This window comes from Musca domestica, unplaced genomic scaffold (genome assembly GCF_030504385.1).
Source record: "Musca domestica strain aabys unplaced genomic scaffold, Musca_domestica.polishedcontigs.V.1.1 10, whole genome shotgun sequence".
NCBI lineage: Eukaryota > Metazoa > Arthropoda > Insecta > Diptera > Muscidae > Musca > Musca domestica.
The window spans coordinates 19,027,492-19,051,070 of NW_026712115.1; the positions used below are offsets into that span (position 1 = coordinate 19,027,492).

At 40.1% G+C, this 23,579-nt stretch overlaps 1 protein-coding gene across 1 annotated transcript; it reads left to right on the top strand.

The window, feature by feature from the left end:
* Window positions 1-7,164: 7,164 nt before the first annotated feature.
* Window positions 7,165-8,499, top strand: LOC131804649 (uncharacterized). The gene has a single exon (XM_059127710.1). The coding sequence runs from the start codon at window positions 7,165-7,167 to the stop codon at window positions 8,497-8,499; it is 1,335 nt and encodes a 444-aa protein (XP_058983693.1).
* Window positions 8,500-23,579: the final 15,080 nt, after the last annotated feature.

A 23,579-nucleotide genomic window follows, 5' to 3' on the forward strand; every position in this document is an offset into this window, starting at 1 on the left:
GCCCCCAGTTTTTTTAAACTTTCGTTTGAGGACATATCCTTGATTGTGAAAAGAATATTTGTTGCATAGTTTCTCAAGTGACCATGCAGTTAAAAATTGTCGAAGTACAAATAGTTACAAATCTTCAAAATAAAAGCACCACAGCCTTCTCCACCGGTCATAAAATAGTAACATAGGTGCAGGATCGTGATTAAACCCACCTCCGCCTGTTAACGATTTAACAGTCGTGAATCTTCACTGTTATGCAAGGTTTCCCAAAACCATTACGTTTCGAATTCTGCGAAACTAGTCAAAGCCGAGGTTCGAAGCCCCTCCGGCTTTACGAAGGTAAATAGTCGAGACCCTAAGTCTTCTAAAACGCTCCCACCTTCTGCTAAAATTTATTGTAAGAGCCAGTCTCCCAACAGAATTCAAGAAAATGTGCACTTGGGAACTGCGCTAGTAAACATCCTTCAAGATGGTAAATAAGAAAATTTAATATGCACTATGCATTTCAAATTGTTCTTTGACAAACAAATCGTAATCTACTTCGCCAAGAGAAGTATGTTCTCTTCCAAGAAATTTAACTAGAATTGTAAAAACTAAAGCGTTGGTCTTTCCTAATTTTAAAGAGAAATTGTTTCCTCTTCCACCCATGATTAATTTGAAGACTCAAATTCCTGATCGTGATTCTTTCGAATCAGCCCAATAGAGTTGCTACTTGACGCTGATATGTTTCCACAGATTTTGGAATATATATGTATATATATATATATATATATATATATATATATATATATATATATATATATAGGTCCACGATATCGTATCTCACGTCACAGAACAACTCTGCGGAGTTCTTTTTGCCACTGCCGCTGTCTAAGGCATGCTCCCCACTACCCTGCGTTTAGCATTGGTCATACGAATTACTCTCATCATCACCAACATATTTGACTAAGAAACCGGTACGTAAATTCAGAATTTTATTTGAAGTGAGCTACTCGCGTTTCTTAGTGCATATTAAATTTGTTTGATTTTAGTCGAATTTCATTTGGTGGGCTTACATTAACACTTCATGTGTTAGTTAATTATTTCTACTGTTGCCGCGTTGAGCATACAGAAAATATATGGTGCTTTTGTCATACCGCTCTGTTCATTTGTCCGTCTATCCGTCTGTCCGCCTGTGGAAATCACTCTAGCTTCCGAACGAATTGAAGTAGATTGATAAAATTTAGCTCAAATGTATGTTATATCTGCAGAACTTTTGATAGCCCCCATATAACTGTTCCTCCCGATATTAGGTATTTTGATGATTTTAGCGACATTTTTCAAAGAATTGTTTCAAATTTGCATTTGAATCTCGTAATTGATACTACAGCCTATGGCAGAAAATCGTCTGTGCAAGTCCACGTCTTCGTATAGCCCCAATATAACTGTACCTCCCGATATTCGGTATTTTGATGATTTTAGCGATTTTGTTCACCGGAATTATTTCAAATTTTTTATTTGAAGTTCATAATGGATGCTACAGCCTAAGACAGAAAATTGTCTGTGCCGGTCGACCTCCTCGTAGAGCCCCCATATAACGGTATCTCTTGATATTCGGTATTTTGATGATATTCCCGACTTTATTCACCGGAATTGTTTCAAATTTGGTATTTGAAGTTGGTAATGGATACAACATCCTAGGACAGAAAATTGTCTGTGCATGTCCGCCTCTTCGTATAGTCGCCATATAACGGTACCTCCCGATATTCGGTATTTTGATTTTATCGACCGATTTTTTAAATTTCGCATTTGAATATTGTAATATCTTATGACAAGCGTTACCTACGCAGGTTCATGTCGTCGTATAGACCCTAATATAATAGCTACATTCGATATTTTTAAGATTTTAACAGAAGTTTAAACGGATTTTATTGTTTTTGAGAACTGCCAAATTCGTTCCAAATGGTGGAGGGTATTCAAAGTTCGGCCCGGCCGAACTTAAAGCTTTTGTACTTGTTGTTATAAATTTAGTAACAAAATGTCGATCATTCCGCTCACACGTTTTACTGTTATGACCAGCGTAGAATATTTTGAACAAATTAATACCACGCAGTTCACATTTTAGAGCTCGAAATTCGTCTTACGGAAATTCGAGAATTATGAGAAAAGGTTCAGAACACTTACACTAAGTGTAAAAACTACCTCACGGCATACGAGACTACGTAGGTTGATAATATTGATGTCGTTGAGGATATATACTGACATCATTTATTGTATACCATTGGTGTTAACCACAATAAAAGCACCTTGATCGCCTCAAATTTTCAATCAATGATGATTGTTCCAGAAGTCTTTGCAGGAGATTTTGTGTCTTGCCCCACTTTTCGTGATCTGTTCACCACGGCCTTTATAAATATTGCACGCATTTCAGATATAGAAGGTCTTTGTCATTTCAGCCAGAATACTACCGGTGAAGCTTGAGAAATTGTTTACACTCACTAATTGTAGCTTCCATTTAGCTTGGAATGCTTCGTCGGATACGTATGATAATAAGCGCATCGTAGTGAATAATTACATAAGATGTTTATTTGATATTCCTCTTTTAAACTTTAAACTTGTTCGGGATTAAAAACTATCCAAAGTTGCATAAATAGTTGTCTTGCTGCAATGGCTGTCTATGTCGTCGCCACGGATCCAATAGTTGTATTTATTTATTTGCAGCCGTTTCACCTCATTGCTGCTCCACTAAATCGTTCGCATTCGAGCATGTTTAAAATATTGTTGGTACATGAACCAAAATGTGTTCCCCCTTCTTTTCGGTTTACTAGTTTACCGCCAAACAATAATTGCCCCATTTGTCCTAACCAGAGTCATGTGCTTCGACACTGCCCCCAGTTTTTTTAAACTTTCGTTTGAGGACATATCCTTGATTGTGAAAAGAATATTTGTTGCATAGTCTCTCAAGTGACCATGCAGTTAAAAATTGTCGAAGTACAAATAGTTACAAATCTTCAAAATAAAAGCACCACAGCCTTCTCCACCGGTCATAAAATAGTAACATAGGTGCAGGATCGTGATTAAACCCACCTCCGCCTGTTAACGATTTAACAGTCGTGAATCTTCACTGTTATGCAAGGTTTCCCAAAACCATTACGTTTCGAATTCTGCGAAACTAGTCAAAGCCGAGGTTCGAAGCCCCTCCGGCTTTACGAAGGTAAATAGTCGAGACCCTAAGTCTTCTAAAACGCTCCCACCTTCTGCTAAAATTTATTGTAAGAGCCAGTCTCCCAACAGAATTCAAGAAAATGTGCACTTGGGAACTGCGCTAGTAAACATCCTTCAAGATGGTAAATAAGAAAATTTAATATGCACTATGCATTTCAAATTGTTCTTTGACAAACAAATCGTAATCTACTTCGCCAAGAGAAGTATGTTCTCTTCCAAGAAATTTAACTAGAATTGTAAAAACTAAAGCGTTGGTCTTTCCTAATTTTAAAGAGAAATTGTTTCCTCTTCCACCCATGATTAATTTGAAGACTCAAATTCCTGATCGTGATTCTTTCGAATCAGCCCAATAGAGTTGCTACTTGACGCTGATATGTTTCCACAGATTTTGGAATATATATGTATATATATATATATATATATATATATATATATATATATATATATATATATATATATATATATATATATATATATATATATAGGTCCACGATATCGTATCTCACGTCACAGAACAACTCTGCGGAGTTCTTTTTGCCACTGCCGCTGTCTAAGGCATTCTCCCCACTACCCTGCGTTTAACATTGGTCATACGAATTACTCTCATCATCACCAACATATTTGACTAAGAAACCGGTACGTAAATTCAGAATTTTATTTGAAGTGAGCTACTCGCGTTTCTTAGTGCATATTAAATTTGTTTGATTTTAGTCGAATTTCATTTGGTGGGCTTACATTAACACTTCATGTGTTAGTTAATTATTTCTACTGTTGCCGCGTTGAGCATACAGAAAATATATGGTGCTTTTGTCATACCGCTCTGTTTATTTGTCCGTCTATCCGTCTGTCCGCCTGTGGAAATCACTCTAGCTTCCGAACGAATTGAAGTAGATTGATAAAATTTAGCTCAAATGTATGTTATATCTGCAGAACTTTTGATAGCCCCCATATAACTGTTCCTCCCGATATTAGGTATTTTGATGATTTTAGCGACATTTTTCAAAGAATTGTTTCAAATTTGCATTTGAATCTCGTAATTGATACTACTACAATAATGTTCAAAAGAACATATTTTACTAACACATTTTTTAATTTTGTTTTTATTATTATTTTATTCTATGTCAGCATATAACTGACCTATATAATTATTGTTTGCCTTATGCAGGCCAATAGCCTAAATAAAGAAACACCTCGATTGGTTTCACATTGCATGGGTTATTGGCTGAAGTAATTTATTGCTTAGTTAACTTTAAATGCTAGTTTTAATGAATTCAAAAATGTATAAATAGAAAGCAAAAATAAATATTCTTGGTAGATTACAAGAAATTGTAAACATACCAAGGTTACACAATTCAAGTGTTGTGTATATCTGCTTTAATTTATATTAATAAACATTTTTTGGTGACCCCGACGTGATCCTGACAAGGATTACTTGATTCACTCATAAATTTCGAATTTCCCCCCACCAGTGGTAAGGAATTTGAAATATTTATTTGTGAAAGGAGCTAGTTACGTACAACTAGTAGCACCATCTAAGAGCCAGAAACATCTGGAGAAGAAGCCAGTACCTACATCAAGAATCTGAATCAACTGATAGCTAATCACCGTAAGGCGGATACAGTATGGATCTAGCTACAGTAATCGAGCAACAACAAGCAGCAATTGCCGAGTTGAGGAAGGCAATTGCGAACGTAAAAAAGGCTCCATTGGAAAGAAGAACGGTGGAGTTCTACAGCAAAAAGCTCAAGGAAATGGAAGCACTCTGGGCAGAGATCGATCGCAATGAAAACAAAATTCGTGCAGATCCTGCGGCAGAGTCACATCTCCATATCACCAATAACGAATACCAAGTCATTGGTGAAGAGTACAGAGCTGCAATCGACAACATCGAGGCAGACATCAAAAGGGGCAAAGAACAAATGCCTCAGAAACCGCTTCCCGCAACAAGGGAGGGGGTGCAAAAACAATCAGGCCAGTTTACTGCAACCAGCAGCGTGACTGCATTAGTGAGACGTCAGAGGGCTCTAATGCAGTCCATACAAACGTTAATAAGGGGCAATTCAGGCCAAGCTGCTCCCTGTCAGACAGTGGCTGCAATTGAAAAACTGTGGACACACGTGGAAGATATCCACTTCAAAATGTTCGAGGACTTTGATGACCCAACGTTGGTGGGGTACGATGCATCAGCCTACGTTCTCTTAGAGGAAGAGACGTTAAAGTTCAAAGAAAAAATATCGACGCTAACACAGGTCGATCATTCGTCGTCTCAGCAGAGATCAGGCGGAAACTTGGCAAATCAAGTTAATCTGCCAAAAATTACAATCCCTCAATTTAATGGGGATTATTCGAAGTGGCAGACGTTTGCTGACATTTTTGGGAAAATGATCAACGAGCAAGCCTTGCCACAAGTGCAAAAAATGTGGTATCTCAAGGCCAACGCGCCTGGGGAATATGTTCAGTGTATTTGATTCCAACTGCTTTTGTACTTGAATAAGATTTTCTGAAAGTATCTCACAGCTTCTGTTCTCAACTGCTATCTTACACAACTTCTGAAGGGTTCCTATCCCGGTAGAAAAGCCATCCATATCTGCCCAAAATGGGGAAAGATCATAATAAGTGATCAGTTTCCACTCTGCTGTTACTACTTTTGTGATTCCAATTCCTTCAAAATAGATGCCGGGCTTATTCTCAAACTTGTGTATGTTGAACGAATGACACAAGCATAGAGGTAAAAATAGTAAAGCCACAAGCATCATCGATACTAGCATGCTGCTTGACGTCTTCAATCGCTTTGGAGATGGCTCTTCACTCCTGCTCTTGGTCTCTATAGGCGGAAGAGGTTCCTTTTCCTTTTTCCATAAAGGAGCTAATCTGGTTATAGCTCTTTTAATTTCGCCGTTTTGTGTCTTTACGTCGACTACACGAACGGCTCCATCGTTGCCCTTATATGTTCGGGTTATTCTGCCTAGCGGCCACTGCATTACAGGCATGTTATCTTCCTTAATAATGACCAATTGACCAGGTTCCACGTTTGGAGATGGTGTACTCCATTTCCTTCTTTCTTGCAGAGTATTTAAGTACTCCGTGGACCAACGTTTCCAGAACTCATGTCTAATTTGAGATACGACCTTCCATCTGCTTGTCAATGAGGTTGACCCATCAGCGAACCAATGGTCAACATCATTGACAAGCAGATGGAAGGTCGTATCTCAAATTAGACATGAGTTCTGGAAACGTTGGTCCACGGAGTACTTAAATACTCTGCAAGAAAGAAGGAAATGGAGTACACCATCTCCAAACGTGGAACCTGGTCAATTGGTCATTATTAAGGAAGATAACATGCCTGTAATGCAGTGGCCGCTAGGCAGAATAACCCGAACATATAAGGGCAACGATGGAGCCGTTCGTGTAGTCGACGTAAAGACACAAAACGGCGAAATTAAAAGAGCTATAACCAGATTAGCTCCTTTATGGAAAAAGGAAAAGGAACCTCTTCCGCCTATAGAGACCAAGAGCAGGAGTGAAGAGCCATCTCCAAAGCGATTGAAGACGTCAAGCAGCATGCTAGTATCGATGATGCTTGTGGCTTTACTATTTTTACCTCTATGCTTGTGTCATTCGTTCAACATACACAAGTTTGAGAATAAGCCCGGCATCTATTTTGAAGGAATTGGAATCACAAAAGTAGTAACAGCAGAGTGGAAACTGATCACTTATTATGATCTTTCCCCATTTTGGGCAGATATGGATGGCTTTTCTACCGGGATAGGAACCCTTCAGAAGTTGTGTAAGATAGCAGTTGAGAACAGAAGCTGTGAGATACTTTCAGAAAATCTTATTCAAGTACAAAAGCAGTTGGAATCAAATACACTGAACATATTCCCCAGGCGCATCAGGAGAGGAGCTCTAAACATAGTCGGGAACCTCGCACACTCGTTATTTGGTGTCTTGGATTCGGAATATGCGGAGCAAATGACTGTGACAATTGAGAAGGCAAATGAAGACAAGCAACATTTGTTGGATCTTCTAAAAAATCAGACATCTATTATTGATTCAACAATCAACATAATTAGAAAGGACGAAGATACGAGCCAAAGGAACTTCGGCAACATGCAAGTGGAATTGAACCTTTTGGCAAATAAGGTGAAGAAAGAAGAAGATGTTGTAAAGACAACACAATCAATTATGTTTCTCACTTCACAGCTCATGCTACTTTCATCAAGGTTGAAACATATAGAAGATAACTTAATCGACGTTTTAACGGATGCTCATCATGGTCGGATAAGTCCGTTGCTACTTACGCCACATCAATTGCTACAAGAGCTCCAAACCATCAAGGCTCACATTCCTCCATCTCGTGCTCTACCCGTTCGCGAAGATAATGTTTCGGATTTCTTCAAATTAATGAAGAGTAAGGGAAGGGTTATTAAGAACCATATCATATTCGAGATTCGCCTTCCATTAGTGGATCTCCAGCAGTATGATTTATTCAAAATGATCCCCGTACCTATGCTACGATCCGGTCGATTTATTTCAATAGCTTTGAAATCAACATTATTGGCAGCTAACGTCCATCGGGATGAGTTCATATCGCTAACCGCAGAAGAAATGAACAGCTGCATACATACCACAAATGACGTTTTTATTTGCGACAACCAAGCGAAATTTAGCAAAGGCGATCGATCACATTTATGCGAGGTGATTTTCTTATTGAACAAATCGTCAGAAGCGTGCGACTTGCAATCGACCATGCACCACCAAACTTGGAGACAAATGGCACAAAAGAATAAATGGATGTTTACTCTAGCCAATTTAACAGAATTGTCCTTTGTTTGTGGTACAAAAATGACACACCTGGAGGTGCAAGGAGCTGGAACTTTAGAAATTGGGCCAGGCTGCATTTTCAAAGACAACACATTTACAATATACGGTCACTACGAAAACAAAACAACAGTGCACACATCATATCTGAGACTTAAGCCACTGGATTCCATAATCTCAAGCAGTAAGCTTGTCTTGCTCAACAAAACATTAAACAGCACCTATGAAACACATGCTGCTGAACTCGTCACCTTACACCAACAGCTAAAAACTATTGAAATCGGACGCCTTCCACAATTAATGAAATCGACGGCCATTCACCATCATACCATCAGCTATCTAGCTCTTTGCATTGGAATTGGAGTAGCCATATACGTCATTGTCAAGTTTCGCCACCACAGAACTTCCAACAATAACATGAACCCAACACCTACCCCTCGGCAGTCAGTCTCATCATCATACGTCATTGACCAGACAGTTTCTTGAACGTTCCTCGTTCAACGTGGGGGAGAATGTTCAAAAGAACATATTTTACTAACACATTTTTTAATTTTGTTTTTATTATTATTTTATTCTATGTCAGCATATAACTGACCTATATAATTATTGTTTGCCTTATGCAGGCCAATAGCCTAAATAAAGAAACACCTCGATTGGTTTCACATTGCATGGGTTATTGGCTGAAGTAATTTATTGCTTAGTTAACTTTAAATGCTAGTTTTAATGAATTCAAAAATGTATAAATAGAAAGCAAAAATAAATATTCTTGGTAGATTACAAGAAATTGTAAACATACCAAGGTTACACAATTCAAGTGTTGTGTATATCTGCTTTAATTTATATTAATAAACATTTATTATGATATTCCCGACTTTATTCACCGGAATTGTTTCAAATTTGGTATTTGAAGTTGGTAATGGATACAACATCCTAGGACAGAAAATTGTCTGTGCATGTCCGCCTCTTCGTATAGTCGCCATATAACGGTACCTCCCGATATTCCGTATTTTGATTTTATCGACCGATTTTTTTAAGTTTCGCATTTGAATATTGTAATGGCTTATGACAAATGTTACCTACGCAGGTTCATGTCGTCGTATAGACCCTAATATAATAGCTACACTCGATATTTTTAAGATTTTAACAGAAGTTTTAACGGATTTTATTGTTTTTGAGAACTGCCAAATTCGTTCCAAATGGTGGAGGGTATTCAAAGTTCGGCCCGGCCGAACTTACAGCTTTTGTACTTGTTGTTATAAATTTAGTAACAAAATGTCGATCATTCCGCTCACACGTTTTACTGTTATGACCAGCGTAGAATATTTTGAACAAATTAATACCACGCAGTTCACATTTTACAGCTCTAAATTCGTCTTACGGAAATTCGAGAATTATGGGAAAAGGTTCAGAACACTTACACCGAGTGTAAAAACTACCTCACGGCATACGAGACTACGTAGGTTGATAATATTGATAATATTGCATGTCCGCCTCTTCGTATAGTCGCCATATAACGGTACCTCCCGATATTCGGTATTTTGATTTTATCGACCGATTTTTTAAATTTCGCATTTGAATATTGTAATATCTTATGACAAGCGTTACCTACGCAGGTTCATGTCGTCGTATAGACCCTAATATAATAGCTACATTCGATATTTTTAAGATTTTAACAGAAGTTTAAACGGATTTTATTGTTTTTGAGAACTGCCAAATTCGTTCCAAATGGTGGAGGGTATTCAAAGTTCGGCCCGGCCGAACTTAAAGCTTTTGTACTTGTTGTTATAAATTTAGTAACAAAATGTCGATCATTCCGCTCACACGTTTTACTGTTATGACCAGCGTAGAATATTTTGAACAAATTAATACCACGCAGTTCACATTTTAGAGCTCGAAATTCGTCTTACGGAAATTCGAGAATTATGAGAAAAGGTTCAGAACACTTACACTAAGTGTAAAAACTACCTCACGGCATACGAGACTACGTAGGTTGATAATATTGATGTCGTTGAGGATATATACTGACATCATTTATTGTATACCATTGGTGTTAACCACAATAAAAAGCACCTTGATCGCCTCAAATTTTCAGTCAATGATGATTGTTCCAGAAGTCTTTGCAGGAGATTTTGTGTCTTGCCCCACTTTTCGTGATCTGTTCACCACGGCCTTTATAAATATTGCACGCATTTCAGATATAGAAGGTCTTTGTCATTTCAGCCAGAATACTACCGGTGAAGCTTGAGAAATTGTTTACACTCACTAATTGTAGCTTCCATTTAGCTTGGAATGCTTCGTCGGATACGTATGATAATAAGCGCATCGTAGTGAATAATTACATAAGATGTTTATTTGATATTCCTCTTTTAAACTTTAAACTTGTTCGGGATTAAAAACTATCCAAAGTTGCATAAATAGTTGTCTTGCTGCAATGGCTGTCTATGTCGTCGCCACGGATCCAATAGTTGTATTTATTTATTTGCAGCCGTTTCACCTCATTGCTGCTCCACTAAATCGTTCGCATTCGAGCATGTTTAAAATATTGTTGGTACATGAACCAAAATGTGTTCCCCCTTCTTTTCGGTTTACTAGTTTACCGCCAAACAATAATTGCCCCATTTGTCCTAACCAGAGTCATGTGCTTCGACACTGCCCCCAGTTTTTTTAAACTTTCGTTTGAGGACATATCCTTGATTGTGAAAAGAATATTTGTTGCATAGTCTCTCAAGTGACCATGCAGTTAAAAATTGTCGAAGTACAAATAGTTACAAATCTTCAAAATAAAAGCACCACAGCCTTCTCCACCGGTCATAAAATAGTAACATAGGTGCAGGATCGTGATTAAACCCACCTCCGCCTGTTAACGATTTAACAGTCGTGAATCTTCACTGTTATGCAAGGTTTCCCAAAACCATTACGTTTCGAATTCTGCGAAACTAGTCAAAGCCGAGGTTCGAAGCCCCTCCGGCTTTACGAAGGTAAATAGTCGAGACCCTAAGTCTTCTAAAACGCTCCCACCTTCTGCTAAAATTTATTGTAAGAGCCAGTCTCCCAACAGAATTCAAGAAAATGTGCACTTGGGAACTGCGCTAGTAAACATCCTTCAAGATGGTAAATAAGAAAATTTAATATGCACTATGCATTTCAAATTGTTCTTTGACAAACAAATCGTAATCTACTTCGCCAAGAGAAGTATGTTCTCTTCCAAGAAATTTAACTAGAATTGTAAAAACTAAAGCGTTGGTCTTTCCTAATTTTAAAGAGAAATTGTTTCCTCTTCCACCCATGATTAATTTGAAGACTCAAATTCCTGATCGTGATTCTTTCGAATCAGCCCAATAGAGTTGCTACTTGACGTTTCCACAGATTTTGGAATATATATGTATATATATATATATATATATATATATATATATATATATATATATATATATATATATATATATATATATATATATATATATATATATAGGTCCACGATATCGTATCTCACGTCACAGAACAACTCTGCGGAGTTCTTTTTGCCACTGCCGCTGTCTAAGGCATTCTCCCCACTACCCTGCGTTTAACATTGGTCATACGAATTACTCTCATCATCACCAACATATTTGACTAAGAAACCGGTACGTAAATTCAGAATTTTATTTGAAGTGAGCTACTCGCGTTTCTTAGTGCATATTAAATTTGTTTGATTTTAGTCGAATTTCATTTGGTGGGCTTACATTAACACTTCATGTGTTAGTTAATTATTTCTACTGTTGCCGCGTTGAGCATACAGAAAATATATGGTGCTTTTGTCATACCGCTCTGTTCATTTGTCCGTCTATCCGTCTGTCCGCCTGTGGAAATCACTCTAGCTTCCGAACGAATTGAAGTAGATTGATAAAATTTAGCTCAAATGTATGTTATATCTGCAGAACTTTTGATAGCCCCCATATAACTGTTCCTCCCGATATTAGGTATTTTGATGATTTTAGCGACATTTTTCAAAGAATTGTTTCAAATTTGCATTTGAATCTCGTAATTGATACTACAGCCTATGGCAGAAAATCGTCTGTGCAAGTCCACGTCTTCGTATAGCCCCAATATAACTGTACCTCCCGATATTCGGTATTTTGATGATTTTAGCGATTTTGTTCACCGGAATTATTTCAAATTTTTTATTTGAAGTTCATAATGGATACTACAGCCTAAGACAGAAAATTGTCTGTGCCGGTCGACCTCCTCGTAGAGCCCCCATATAACGGTATCTCTTAATATTCGGTATTTTGATGATATTCCCGACTTTATTCACCGGAATTGTTTCAAATTTGGTATTTGAAGTTGGTAATGGATACAACATCCTAGGACAGAAAATTGTCTGTGCATGTCCGCCTCTTCGTATAGTCGCCATATAACGGTACCTCCCGATATTCCGTATTTTGATTTTATCGACCGATTTTTTTAAGTTTCGCATTTGAATATTGTAATGGCTTATGACAAATGTTACCTACGCAGGTTCATGTCGTCGTATAGACCCTAATATAATAGCTACACTCGATATTTTTAAGATTTTAACAGAAGTTTTAACGGATTTTATTGTTTTTGAGAACTGCCAAATTCGTTCCAAATGGTGGAGGGTATTCAAAGTTCGGCCCGGCCGAACTTACAGCTTTTGTACTTGTTGTTATAAATTTAGTAACAAAATGTCGATCATTCCGCTCACACGTTTTACTGTTATGACCAGCGTAGAATATTTTGAACAAATTAATACCACGCAGTTCACATTTTACAGCTCTAAATTCGTCTTACGGAAATTCGAGAATTATGGGAAAAGGTTCAGAACACTTACACCGAGTGTAAAAACTACCTCACGGCATACGAGACTACGTAGGTTGATAATATTGATGTCGTTGAGGATATATACTGACATCATTTATTGTATGCCATTGGTGTTTAACCACAATAAAAAGCACCTTGATCGCCTCAAATTTTCAGTCAATGATGATTGTTCCAGAAGTCTTTGCTGGAGATTTTGTGTCTTGCCCCACTTTTCGTGATCTGTTCACCACGGCCTTTATCAATAATGCACGTATTTCAGATATAGAAGGTCTTTGTCATTTCAGCCAGAATACTACCGGTGAAGCTTGAGAAATTGTTTACACTCACTAATTGTAGCTTCCATTTAGCTTGGAATGCTTCGTCGGATACGTATGATAATAAGCGCATCGTAGTGAATAATTACATAAGATGTTTATTTGATATTCCTCTTTTAAACTTTAAACTTGTTCGGGATTAAAAACTATCCAAAGTTGCATAAATAGTTGTCTTGCTGCAATGGCTGTCTATGTCGTCGCCACGGATCCAATAGTTGTATTTATTTATTTGCAGCCGTTTCACCTCATTGCTGCTCCACTAAATCGTTCGCATTCGAGCATGTTTAAAATGTTGTTGGTATATGAGCCAAAATGTGTTCCCCCTTCTTTTCGGTTTACTAGTTTACCGCCAAACAATAATTGCCCCATTTGTCCTAACCAGAGTCATGTGCTTCGACACTGCCCCCAGTTTTTTTAAACTTTCGTTTGAGGACATATCCTTGATTGTGAAAAGAATATTTGTTGCATAGTCTCTCAAGTGACCATGCAGTTAAAAATTGTCGAAGTACAAATAGTTACAAATCTTCAAAATAAAAGCACCACAGCCTTCTCCACCGGTCATAAAATAGTAACATAGGTGCAGGATCGTGATTAAACCCACCTCCGCCTGTTAACGATTTTAACAGTCGTGAATCTTCACTGTTATGCAAGGTTTCCCAAAACCATTACGTTTCGAATTCTGCGAAACTAGTCAAAGCCGAGGTTCGAAGCCCCTCCGGCTTTACGAAGGGAAATAGTCGAGACCCTAAGTCTTCTAAAACGCTCCCACCTTCTGCTAAAAATTATTGTAAGAGCCAGTCTCCCAACAGAATTCAAGAAAATGTGCACTTGGGAACTGCGCTAGTAAACATCCTTCAAGATGGTAAATAAGAAAATTTAATATGCACTATGCATTTCAAATTGTTCTTTGACAAACAAATCGTAATCTACTTCGCCAAGAGAAGTATGTTCTCTTCCAAGAAATTTAACTAGAATTGTAAAAACTAAAGCGTTGGTCTTGCATAATTTTAAAGAGAAATTGTTTCCTTTTTTTTTTTGTTGTTGCAAAATGGTCTGGCTTTATCCCTTTATTGTTGTTTTTATAAAAACAACGTTTGTTTATTAGTGGAGAACGATGGTAATGTTTACCAGGGGGTAAGGCAGGGAATACCTAGGTTTTGGAAAGAGCCACCAATCCTCATCAGTTCCCTTGTTTTTGTCTGGGATATTCTCCCCAGAAGTTATTTTAAAAATAACTTCTATGACAAAAAACATTTTTTTACCCAAGTGACGAGATCGTAAGCTCAATAGAAGAGGAACAAAAGAATTAAATAAAACTAAAATTCTCTTGGAAAGTCTTCTAAATCTTACAACCGCACTTATAAACATTTTCATCTTTCTCCACTTGTTATGCTTTCGTTCAGCCTGAACGAAGTAGCATAACCATGTAAGTTGGTTTTGTCTGTTACAACAAAAACCCCTTCGTCGACCGTGCATTGTCTATTAATAGAACAGTGTGGCTTGTTTGTTCGGGATACCGTAGTATTTTGTTGTTGCAAAATGGTCTGGCTTTATCCCTTTATTGTTGTTTTTATAAAAACAACGTTTGTTTATTAGTGGAGAACGATGGTAATGTTTACCAGGCTCAATAGAAGAGGAACCAAAGAATTAAATAAAACTAAAATTCTCTTGGAAAGTCTTCTAAATCTTACAACCGCACTTATAAACATTGAAACATGAAATCGGAAACGTTCGATAATTCGCCTCTGCACTAACCAACCTCTCAGTCAAGCAGAGATGCTGATTGGCGCACTGACATCTCCTCTACAACTCCTTTGGCGTCGACCGTAGTAGGGTAGCTGTCGCTACCCCATTTACTGAAGGTAATTTGTCCTTTTGAAAAGAACTAACACTAATTAGTTTCTTGTGTTTTATTTCTTGCCAATTCTCTTTTATCTAGCAATCATCACACAAGCGTATTACCCTCGCCATATCTCACATAAAAAGTATGGGGAGTTCTTGTTGCCACTGCCGCTGCCTAACCCATTCTACCCACTCCCCCGAGATAAACAGATGCCTCTGTGATTTTTCAGCAAACATTTGAGTAGTTGTTGTTGTAGCAGTAGTACATGCATGTGCTTGCGTTCTGCTAATCTGGTTCCAGCTCCAGGTTTAGAAATTCGGCTACTTTAATGGGCTGTAGCTAAAGATCTTCTGGAGTGAGTTGGGTAGGTTTTGTTGTGCAATTAAAGAGATGCAGCGTATTGTGCGGACCTGTATCACACGCCAGGCAGGCGTGCAGCAATCTTCATCAATTCGTGCCCAATACGAATTGAGACGACTACACCATCCTGAACGTAACTGCGCCAAAACTACCATGATCCCTCTCTAGATCATGTATATCCTTCCTGACACGGTAACACCCAAGCAGGTACTGCAACGAAAGCACATGCTTATGCTGACGTAAGGGAAGGACTTTCGTCTCCTCATGTAGATGGTCCACTGGTGTCATGAGAAGGCACCCTGTCGCAGTTCTCAGGGCAGAGTTCTGGAAAGTCTGGAAATGCTTCCATTGCGTAGCACTAGTATTCGCAGACCACACTGGAGCCGCATAGCTGACCACAGACCGACCTATCGCGTTATAAGAGGTCAACAAGGTTTCTTTGTCCGCACCCCAAGTGCCTTGAGGAGCTTGTTCCTACTTTTCATTTTGTCGCAGATAGCTGTGGCTTGCGCGGACGACTTGAACATGCTATTGAACGTGACCCCTAGAATCTTGGGGTAGTTCGTAGTCGGTAATAGTTATCCCTCGACCTACACATTCATGTGTTATCATCTCCGCAAACCATGTGGTAAAGAGCGTGGCCGTTGATTTCTTGGCGGATATTTTCATATTCCTCGCGTGGAAGTATGCGGCAAGCTCCGTGAGATAGGGGTTCAGCCTTTCACATATGTCATCAACCACTGGGTCCGTCGCCATGATCGTATAATCATCGGCATACGTTACGATATCGATGCCGTCTGGAGGGCGAAGAATTCCGCCTTGTGGAATTCCCTGTTTCCCTCTACGGGCTTTGGACTTCTTGTTCCGGAATTCCACGTACGACTGGCGTCCACACATGTATTTGATTATCCAACGTTTCAAACTTGGCCGAAGGGTAGTTCTCTGCACGTCCTCAAACAGTATGGCATGATTGACCGTATCAAATGCCTTTGATACCAACACTGTTCTGTCACACTGCCTGTTCTGGTTCAGTCATCTACTAATATCTGTGGAAATGACGTGTAATGCTGTTGTGGTAATATGTTGTGGACGAAATCCGTGCTGGTGGTTGGCAACTGTATAGCTTCCTCTAATGCTGCGGAGGAGTAAAGCCTCAAGAGTCTTATCTACTAGTGACAAAAGCGAAATCGTTCTGCACGATTCGCCTTTACTGGCATCCTTGTCTGACTTCAGTAGCGGGACCACCCGGCCCATTTTCCAGGTTTCGGGCACTATGTGGGTGGCTAGTGACTTAGCGTTACGGATGACATTTGCAACATCACCCATCGTAAACTGTCGTGATTCCTGCTAGGCGGGAAGAGATCTGATACGACGTAGTGCTCTTCGCTTCGCCCTGTCGCTCTCGGGGTGCTCGACAAATTGCCGGTTAGAATACTCCGCGCGCCTCTTCGGATCAGTCACCGTAACGTCGTTAAAAGTGACTGAGGTCCTATCATCCTTTTTCCAGGGTTCGAGAGCGACTTAACCGTTACCCACAGCTTACACATATCTGTTCCAATGTTGCAACACTTCAGATGGTCTAGCCCCTTTTTACTCTTATGCTCCTGTTCCAACCGGTTGACTTCCACTATCAAATCACTGATTCTAGGATCAGTAGGGTTGTACGACGGAGATCGTCACGTTCGTTTGCTAATCCCGATGCCTCTGCTGGGATGTTTGGTCTTATCTCGGGTATTCGACCAGCAGGTATATAGCGAGCGGCTGCAGCTTTGATGATGTTTCGGAAAATCCTTTCTGTTACCCGAACATCAGAAGCGTTGGGCAGTTCTCTGAAACGGAGGTTGTTGAATTCTCTGAACTCTGGCCAGTGAGCTTTCCCATGGTTAAGGAAAGTCCTGCGTTCAGAAGTTATGAAATCGGGCGACCTGCTTATGGAGACGATTATCGGGAGATGGTCTGGGCCAAGAGAAATGACGGGTTGCCAAGTCACGTCATTTATCAGACCGGGTGACACTATGGTTAAGTCTGGCGAACTGTGGCACTCTCCTTTTATTCAGGTGGTGGCATCCTCGTTAACCGTGCAGAATATGGAGCAGTCAATCTGCTCCGCCAGCGCTTATCCTGGTCATTACCTAGGACGGAATGCCACAACTCATGGTGGGTATAAAATCCCCTAGTACCAGGCGGTTATTGCCTACCAACAATGGGCTAATATCAGGCAAATAACGAGGTTCACTGCTATAAATCGGCGGGATATACACATTAAGTACCTCTACCTCGGTAGTTTCAAACTTGACAGCTAGCCCCATACATTCCTTGTATGGGTCACTAGAGACTAGCTCAAGCGAGATAGGTCGGTACTGAACAGAATGGTGTAACAGGAATGCTAATCGCCCACCTCCACTTCTGGTGCGATCCTTCCATAGTATGTTGTAACCATAACAACGTTATAGGCTGCAATTTTCATTCAGCTTGGTTTCCTCCACCGCTGCGATCTTAATATTCCTCCGACTCATAAATTCCACTATCTCATCTAATTTGTCTCGGAGTCCGTTGCAATTGAATTGCAAGAATGATGCACAATACGGAGTTGGAACAGCAACATGTGGCGTTAGGTGCTGCGGTGTTGGTTGCTGTTCTGGAGACTGCGTCTGACGACGACGTCTCTGACGAGGACGAAGAAGTGGACTCGCTGAGGACTACGTTATTGCAGCAAGTCGCAACATAATCCTTTTCGCTGTAATCTCGCAAACGGCTTAGTCGGGAACAGTTCTTAAAGTGCACCCATTCTCTACATTCATTACATCGCACCGAAACAGATCTGTGGTGGATGACGTTCTGGCAAACCGAGCAGAACCAAGGTCCGGGGTTTTGTTCAACCCCGGCACGGACCAATAAAATCCGGAGCAAACATTCCGGGATTTGCTGCTACCTATGCAAAAAAATAAACAAACACAAACATGTACACACTGGGTTGGCAGCCGCTGGCCGAAACTGGAATCTTGTTGTTTCGGGTCAATCCGGTATCGCAGAACCCGCTGCCGTGGGATTTGATTAGTATATTTTAGTGCTTTCACCGTCAATTACAACATAATTGTCTCTGTTTTAAAATATATCATTATGCACATATGCTGCAATATCATTCCTCAGAAAAATGTCACTATGTAAGATCCTAGATAATTGTTATTAAAGTCACATTTGGTTTATTATTTTGTGTGTATACAATTTTCTATTTTTTAACGGACAACATCTTATCTTTTCATATATTGGTGCGCTCTATATTATTAATTTCCGCCATCATTTGGCCTTTCCGCCAAGCCGATACTAGTTGAGTTTTGTGTAGCACTTATATAAACACTGTGACCAGTTGTTTGCATTAGCATTTATTAAGCAAGCTAGCTTTTGTGGGGTTATTTTATTTATAATATTGAAGTTGCAAAAAATGTTAACAATTTTATTGACATATATGTTTACCATTAGCCGCCATGATACGACTTTCTTGAAATAAGAGATATATTGCCTATAAATATTAGAGGTGTATGCATAATATATTCACAAAGATCTTATGTTATTAATATGATATATAATTGTATATTTTTTTTAAATATTAAATTGTAAATAATTGAATTTTTCAAAAGTAATCTATAGGATAACTATGCATTCACTGTACAAAATATTTTAAAATAAAAAGTATCAACTTAGTATTTTTTAATACACATGTATAAAAACCAATCCGCTTGTTTCATACAAATAAAAAAAACTATATTCGACGACATATACGTCGCCATTTTTAGCTTTTAATTATCGCAATAAAAATAATGAAAATGGAGTTTGGTAACTTTTCTATAAGGTGTTCTTAATTAATTCTATAATTAGATGATGTTAACACACATTTTTTCACGTTCAAATATACGGAAACCCTCCCCCACCCCATGTAGCAGAAATGCGAAAGGACGTAGTACTCTGTTCAACTCTAGAGGCATCAAATTCATAGAAATAGAAAAGGTATAATAGAGGTCTTAACACCGGCGGTTTTCGTTGATCTGTCTACAAGTCATTCTCTTTCCCCACCCCGGGTTTGTGACCAATTTCATGCAGATGTGTAGGTCTGCGCAATGCCCGGGAAACCTGGACATAAATCGTAAATTACTTATCCGCAGATGAAGTTACAAAGTGCTTGTACCACGTATATATAATTTGTGTTTTTTTGTCATTTATTTGAAATTAGTTTTATCTATAGCCGCCTCCATCAAAAATTTTCCTTGTAGCACTTGAATAATCGCGAAAAATATATAATTGGGTTTATTTCAAACACTTGTCGTCCGCAACCAAAACCAAGAGGAAAGTTTGTCTAGAATTAAATGTATTGCTTTATAAATCTGATATAAGTTTAATTTAATTTCCTATATTTGTATTAGTGTAAATTTAATAGCCAAGGCCTCGCTTTATTAACAGCAACTAAAAAAGGAGCTCAGTGAACAATATTAACTTAATAGGCATGATTTTATATAAAATGAACCCGCGAAGTCAACGCCAGTATTAGCAAATAACCAATAAAGAGTTAATCTCTCCGGGGGAAGTGCAGTCATGAATTGACTGCAAGTGTTTTTTTTTTTCAATAAAATGCAGACTTTACAACGCCGAACTATAAAAGATGGGATTTTCTTACGATGAATGCAGTATTCCAATCTTAGTAGTTAAAGTTGTAATAAAAAAGAGACAAGGCATCCTTTGCGATCACACATAATCTCTGCGTTCACTTGTCTCGTAGTAAGAAAGAAGAAGCATGCGGTGTCTGTCGCTACCCCAATTACTGAAGGTAATTTGTCCTTTTGAAAAGAACTAACACTAATTAGTTTCTTGTGTTTTATTTCTTGCCAATTCTCTTTTATCTAGCAATCATCACACAAGCGTATTACCCTCGACATATCTCACATAAAAAGTACGGGGAGTTCTTGTTGCCACTACCGCTGCCTAAGCCATTCTACCCACTCCCCCGAGTTAAACAGATGCCTCTGTGATTTTTCAACAAACATTTGATTAGTTGTTGTTGTAGCAGTAGTGCATGCATGTGCTTGCGTTCTGCTAATCTGGTTCCAGCTCCAGGTTTAGAAATTCGGCTACTTTAATGGGCTGTAGCCAAAGATCTTCTGGAGTGAGTTGGGTAGGTTTGGTTGTGCAATTAAAGAGGTGCAGCGTATTGTGCGGACCTGTATCACACGCCAGGCAGGCGTCAAGCACATCTTCATCAATTCGTGCCCAATACGAATTGAGACGACTACACCATCCTGAACGTAACTGCGCCAAAACTACCATGATCCCTCTCTAGATCATGTATATCCTTCCTGACACGGTAACACCCAAGCAGGTACTGCAACGAAAGCACATGCTTATGTAGATGGTCCACTGGTGTCATGAGAAGGCACCCTGTCGCAGTTCTCAGGGCAGAGTTCTGGCAAGTCTGGAAATGCTTCCACTGCGTAGCACTAGTATTCGCAGACCACACTGGAGCCGCATAGCTGACCACAGACCGACCTATCGCGTTATAAGAGGTCAACAAGGTTTCTTTGTCCGCACCCCAAGTGCCTTGAGGAGCTTGTTCCTACTTTTCATTTTGTCGCAGATAGCTGTGGCTTGCGCGGACGACCTGAACATGTTATCGAACGTGACCCCTAGAATCTTGGGGTAGTTCGTAGTCGGTAATAGATATCCCTCGACCTACACATTCATGTGTTATCATCTCCGCAGACCATGTGGTAAAGAGCGTGGCCGTTGATTTCTTGGCGGATATTTTCATAGTCCTCGCGTGGAAGTATGCGGCAAGATCCGTGAGATAGGGGTTCAGCCTTTCACATATGTCATCAACCACTGGGTCCGACGCCATGATCGTATAATCATCGGCATACGTTACGATATCGATGCGGTCTGGAGGGCGAAGAATTCCGCCTTGGGGAATTCCCTGTTTCCCTCTACGGGCTTCGGACTTCTTGTTCCGGAATTCCACGTACGACTGGCGTCCACACATATATTTGATTATCCAACGTTTCAAACTTGGCCGAAGGGTGGTTCTCTGCACGTCCTCAAACAGTATGGCATGATTGACCGTATCAAATGCCTTTGATACCAACACTGTTCTGTCACACTGCCTGTTCTGGTTCAGTCATCTACTAATATCTGTGGAAATGACGTGTAATGCTGTTGTGGTACTATGTTGTGGACGAAATCCGTGCTGGTGGTTGGCAACTGTATAGCTTCCTCTAATGCTGGGGAGGAGTAAAGCCTCAAGAGTCTTATCTACTGGTGACAAAAGCGAAATCGTTCTGTACGATTCGCCTTTACTGGCATCCTTGTCTGCCTTGAGTAGCGGGACCACCCGGCCCATTTTCCAGGGTGGCTAGTGACAAATTGAGAACTTTCGTTAAGTACTTGACACCCGGCGTATCCAGCTGCTTCAACATTACCATTGAGATTCCGTCCGGCCCCAACGCTATGGATGACTTAGCGTTACGGATGACATTTGCAACATCACCCATCGTAAACTGTCGTGATTCCTGCTAGGCGGGAAGAGATCTGATACGACGTAGTACTCTTCGCTTCGCCCTGTCGCTCTCGGGGTGCTCGACAAATTGCCGGTTAGAATACTCCGCGCGCCTCTTCGGATCAGTCACCGTAACGTCGTTAAAAGTGACTGAGGTCCTATCATCCTTTTTCCAGGGTTCGAGAGCGACTTAACCGTTACCCACAGCTTACACATATCTGTTCCAATGTTGCAACACTTCAGATGGTCTAGCCCCTTTTTACTCTTATGCTCCTGTTCCAACCGGTTGACTTCCACTATCAAATCACTGATTCTAGGATCAGTAGGGTTGTACGACGGAGATCGTCACGTTCGTTTGCTAATCCCGATGCCTCTGCTGGGATGTTTGGTCTTATCTCGGGTATTCGACCAGCAGGTATATAGCGAGCGGCTGCAGCTTTGATGATGTTTCGGAAAATCCTTTCTGTTACCCGAACATCAGAAGCGTTGGGCAGTTCTCTGAAACGGAGGTTGTTGAATTCTCTGAACTCTGGCCAGTGAGCTTTCCCATGGTTATGGAAAGTCCTGCGTTCAGAAGTTATGAAATCGGGCGACCTGCTTATGGAGACGATTATCGGGAGATGGTCTGGGCCAAGAGAAATGACGGGTTGCCAAGTCACGTCATTTATCAGACCGGGTGACACTATGGTGAAGTCTGGCGAACTGTGGCACTCTCCTTTTATTCAGGTGGTGGCATTCTCGTTAACCGTGCAGAATATGGAGCAGTCAATCTGCTCCGCCAGCGCTTATCCTGGTCATTACCTAGGACGGAATGCCACAACTCATGGTGGGTATAAAATCCCCTAGTACCAGGCGGTTATTGCCTACCAACAATGGGCTAATATCAGGCAAATAACGAGGTTCACTGCTATAAATCGGCGGGATATACACATTAAGTACCTCTACCTCGGTAGTTTCACACTTGACAGCTAGCCCCATACATTCCTTGTATGGGTCACTAGAGACTAGCTCAAGCGAGATAGGTCGGTACTGAACAGAATGGTGTAACAGGAATGCTAATCGCCCACCTCCACTTCTAGTGCGATCCTTCCATAGTATGTTGTAACCATAACAACGTTATAGGCTGCAATTTTCATTCAGCTTGGTTTCCTCCACCGCTGCGATCTTAATATTCCTCCGACTCATAAATTCCACTATCTCATCTAATTTGTCTCGGAGTCCGTTGCAATTGAATTGCAAGAATGATGCACAATACGGAGTTGGAACAGCAACATGTGGCGTTAGGTGCTGCGGTGTTGGTTGCTGTTCTGGAGACTGCGTCTGACGACGACGTCTCTGACGAGGACGAAGAAGTGGACTCGCTGAGGACTACGTTATTGCAGCAAGTCGCAACATAATCCTTTTCGCTGTAATCTCGCAAACGGCTTAGTCGGGAACAGTTCTTAAAGTGCACCCATTCTCTACATTCATTACATCGCACCGAAACAGATCTGTGGTGGATGACGTTCTGGCAAACCGAGCAGAACCAAGGTCCGGGGTTTTGTTCAACCCCGGCACGGACCAATAAAATCCGGAGCAAACATTCCGGGATATGCTGCTACCTATGCAAAAAAATAAACAAACACAAACATGTACACACTGGGTTGGCAGCCGCTGGCCGAAACTGGAATCTTGTTGTTTCGGGTCAATC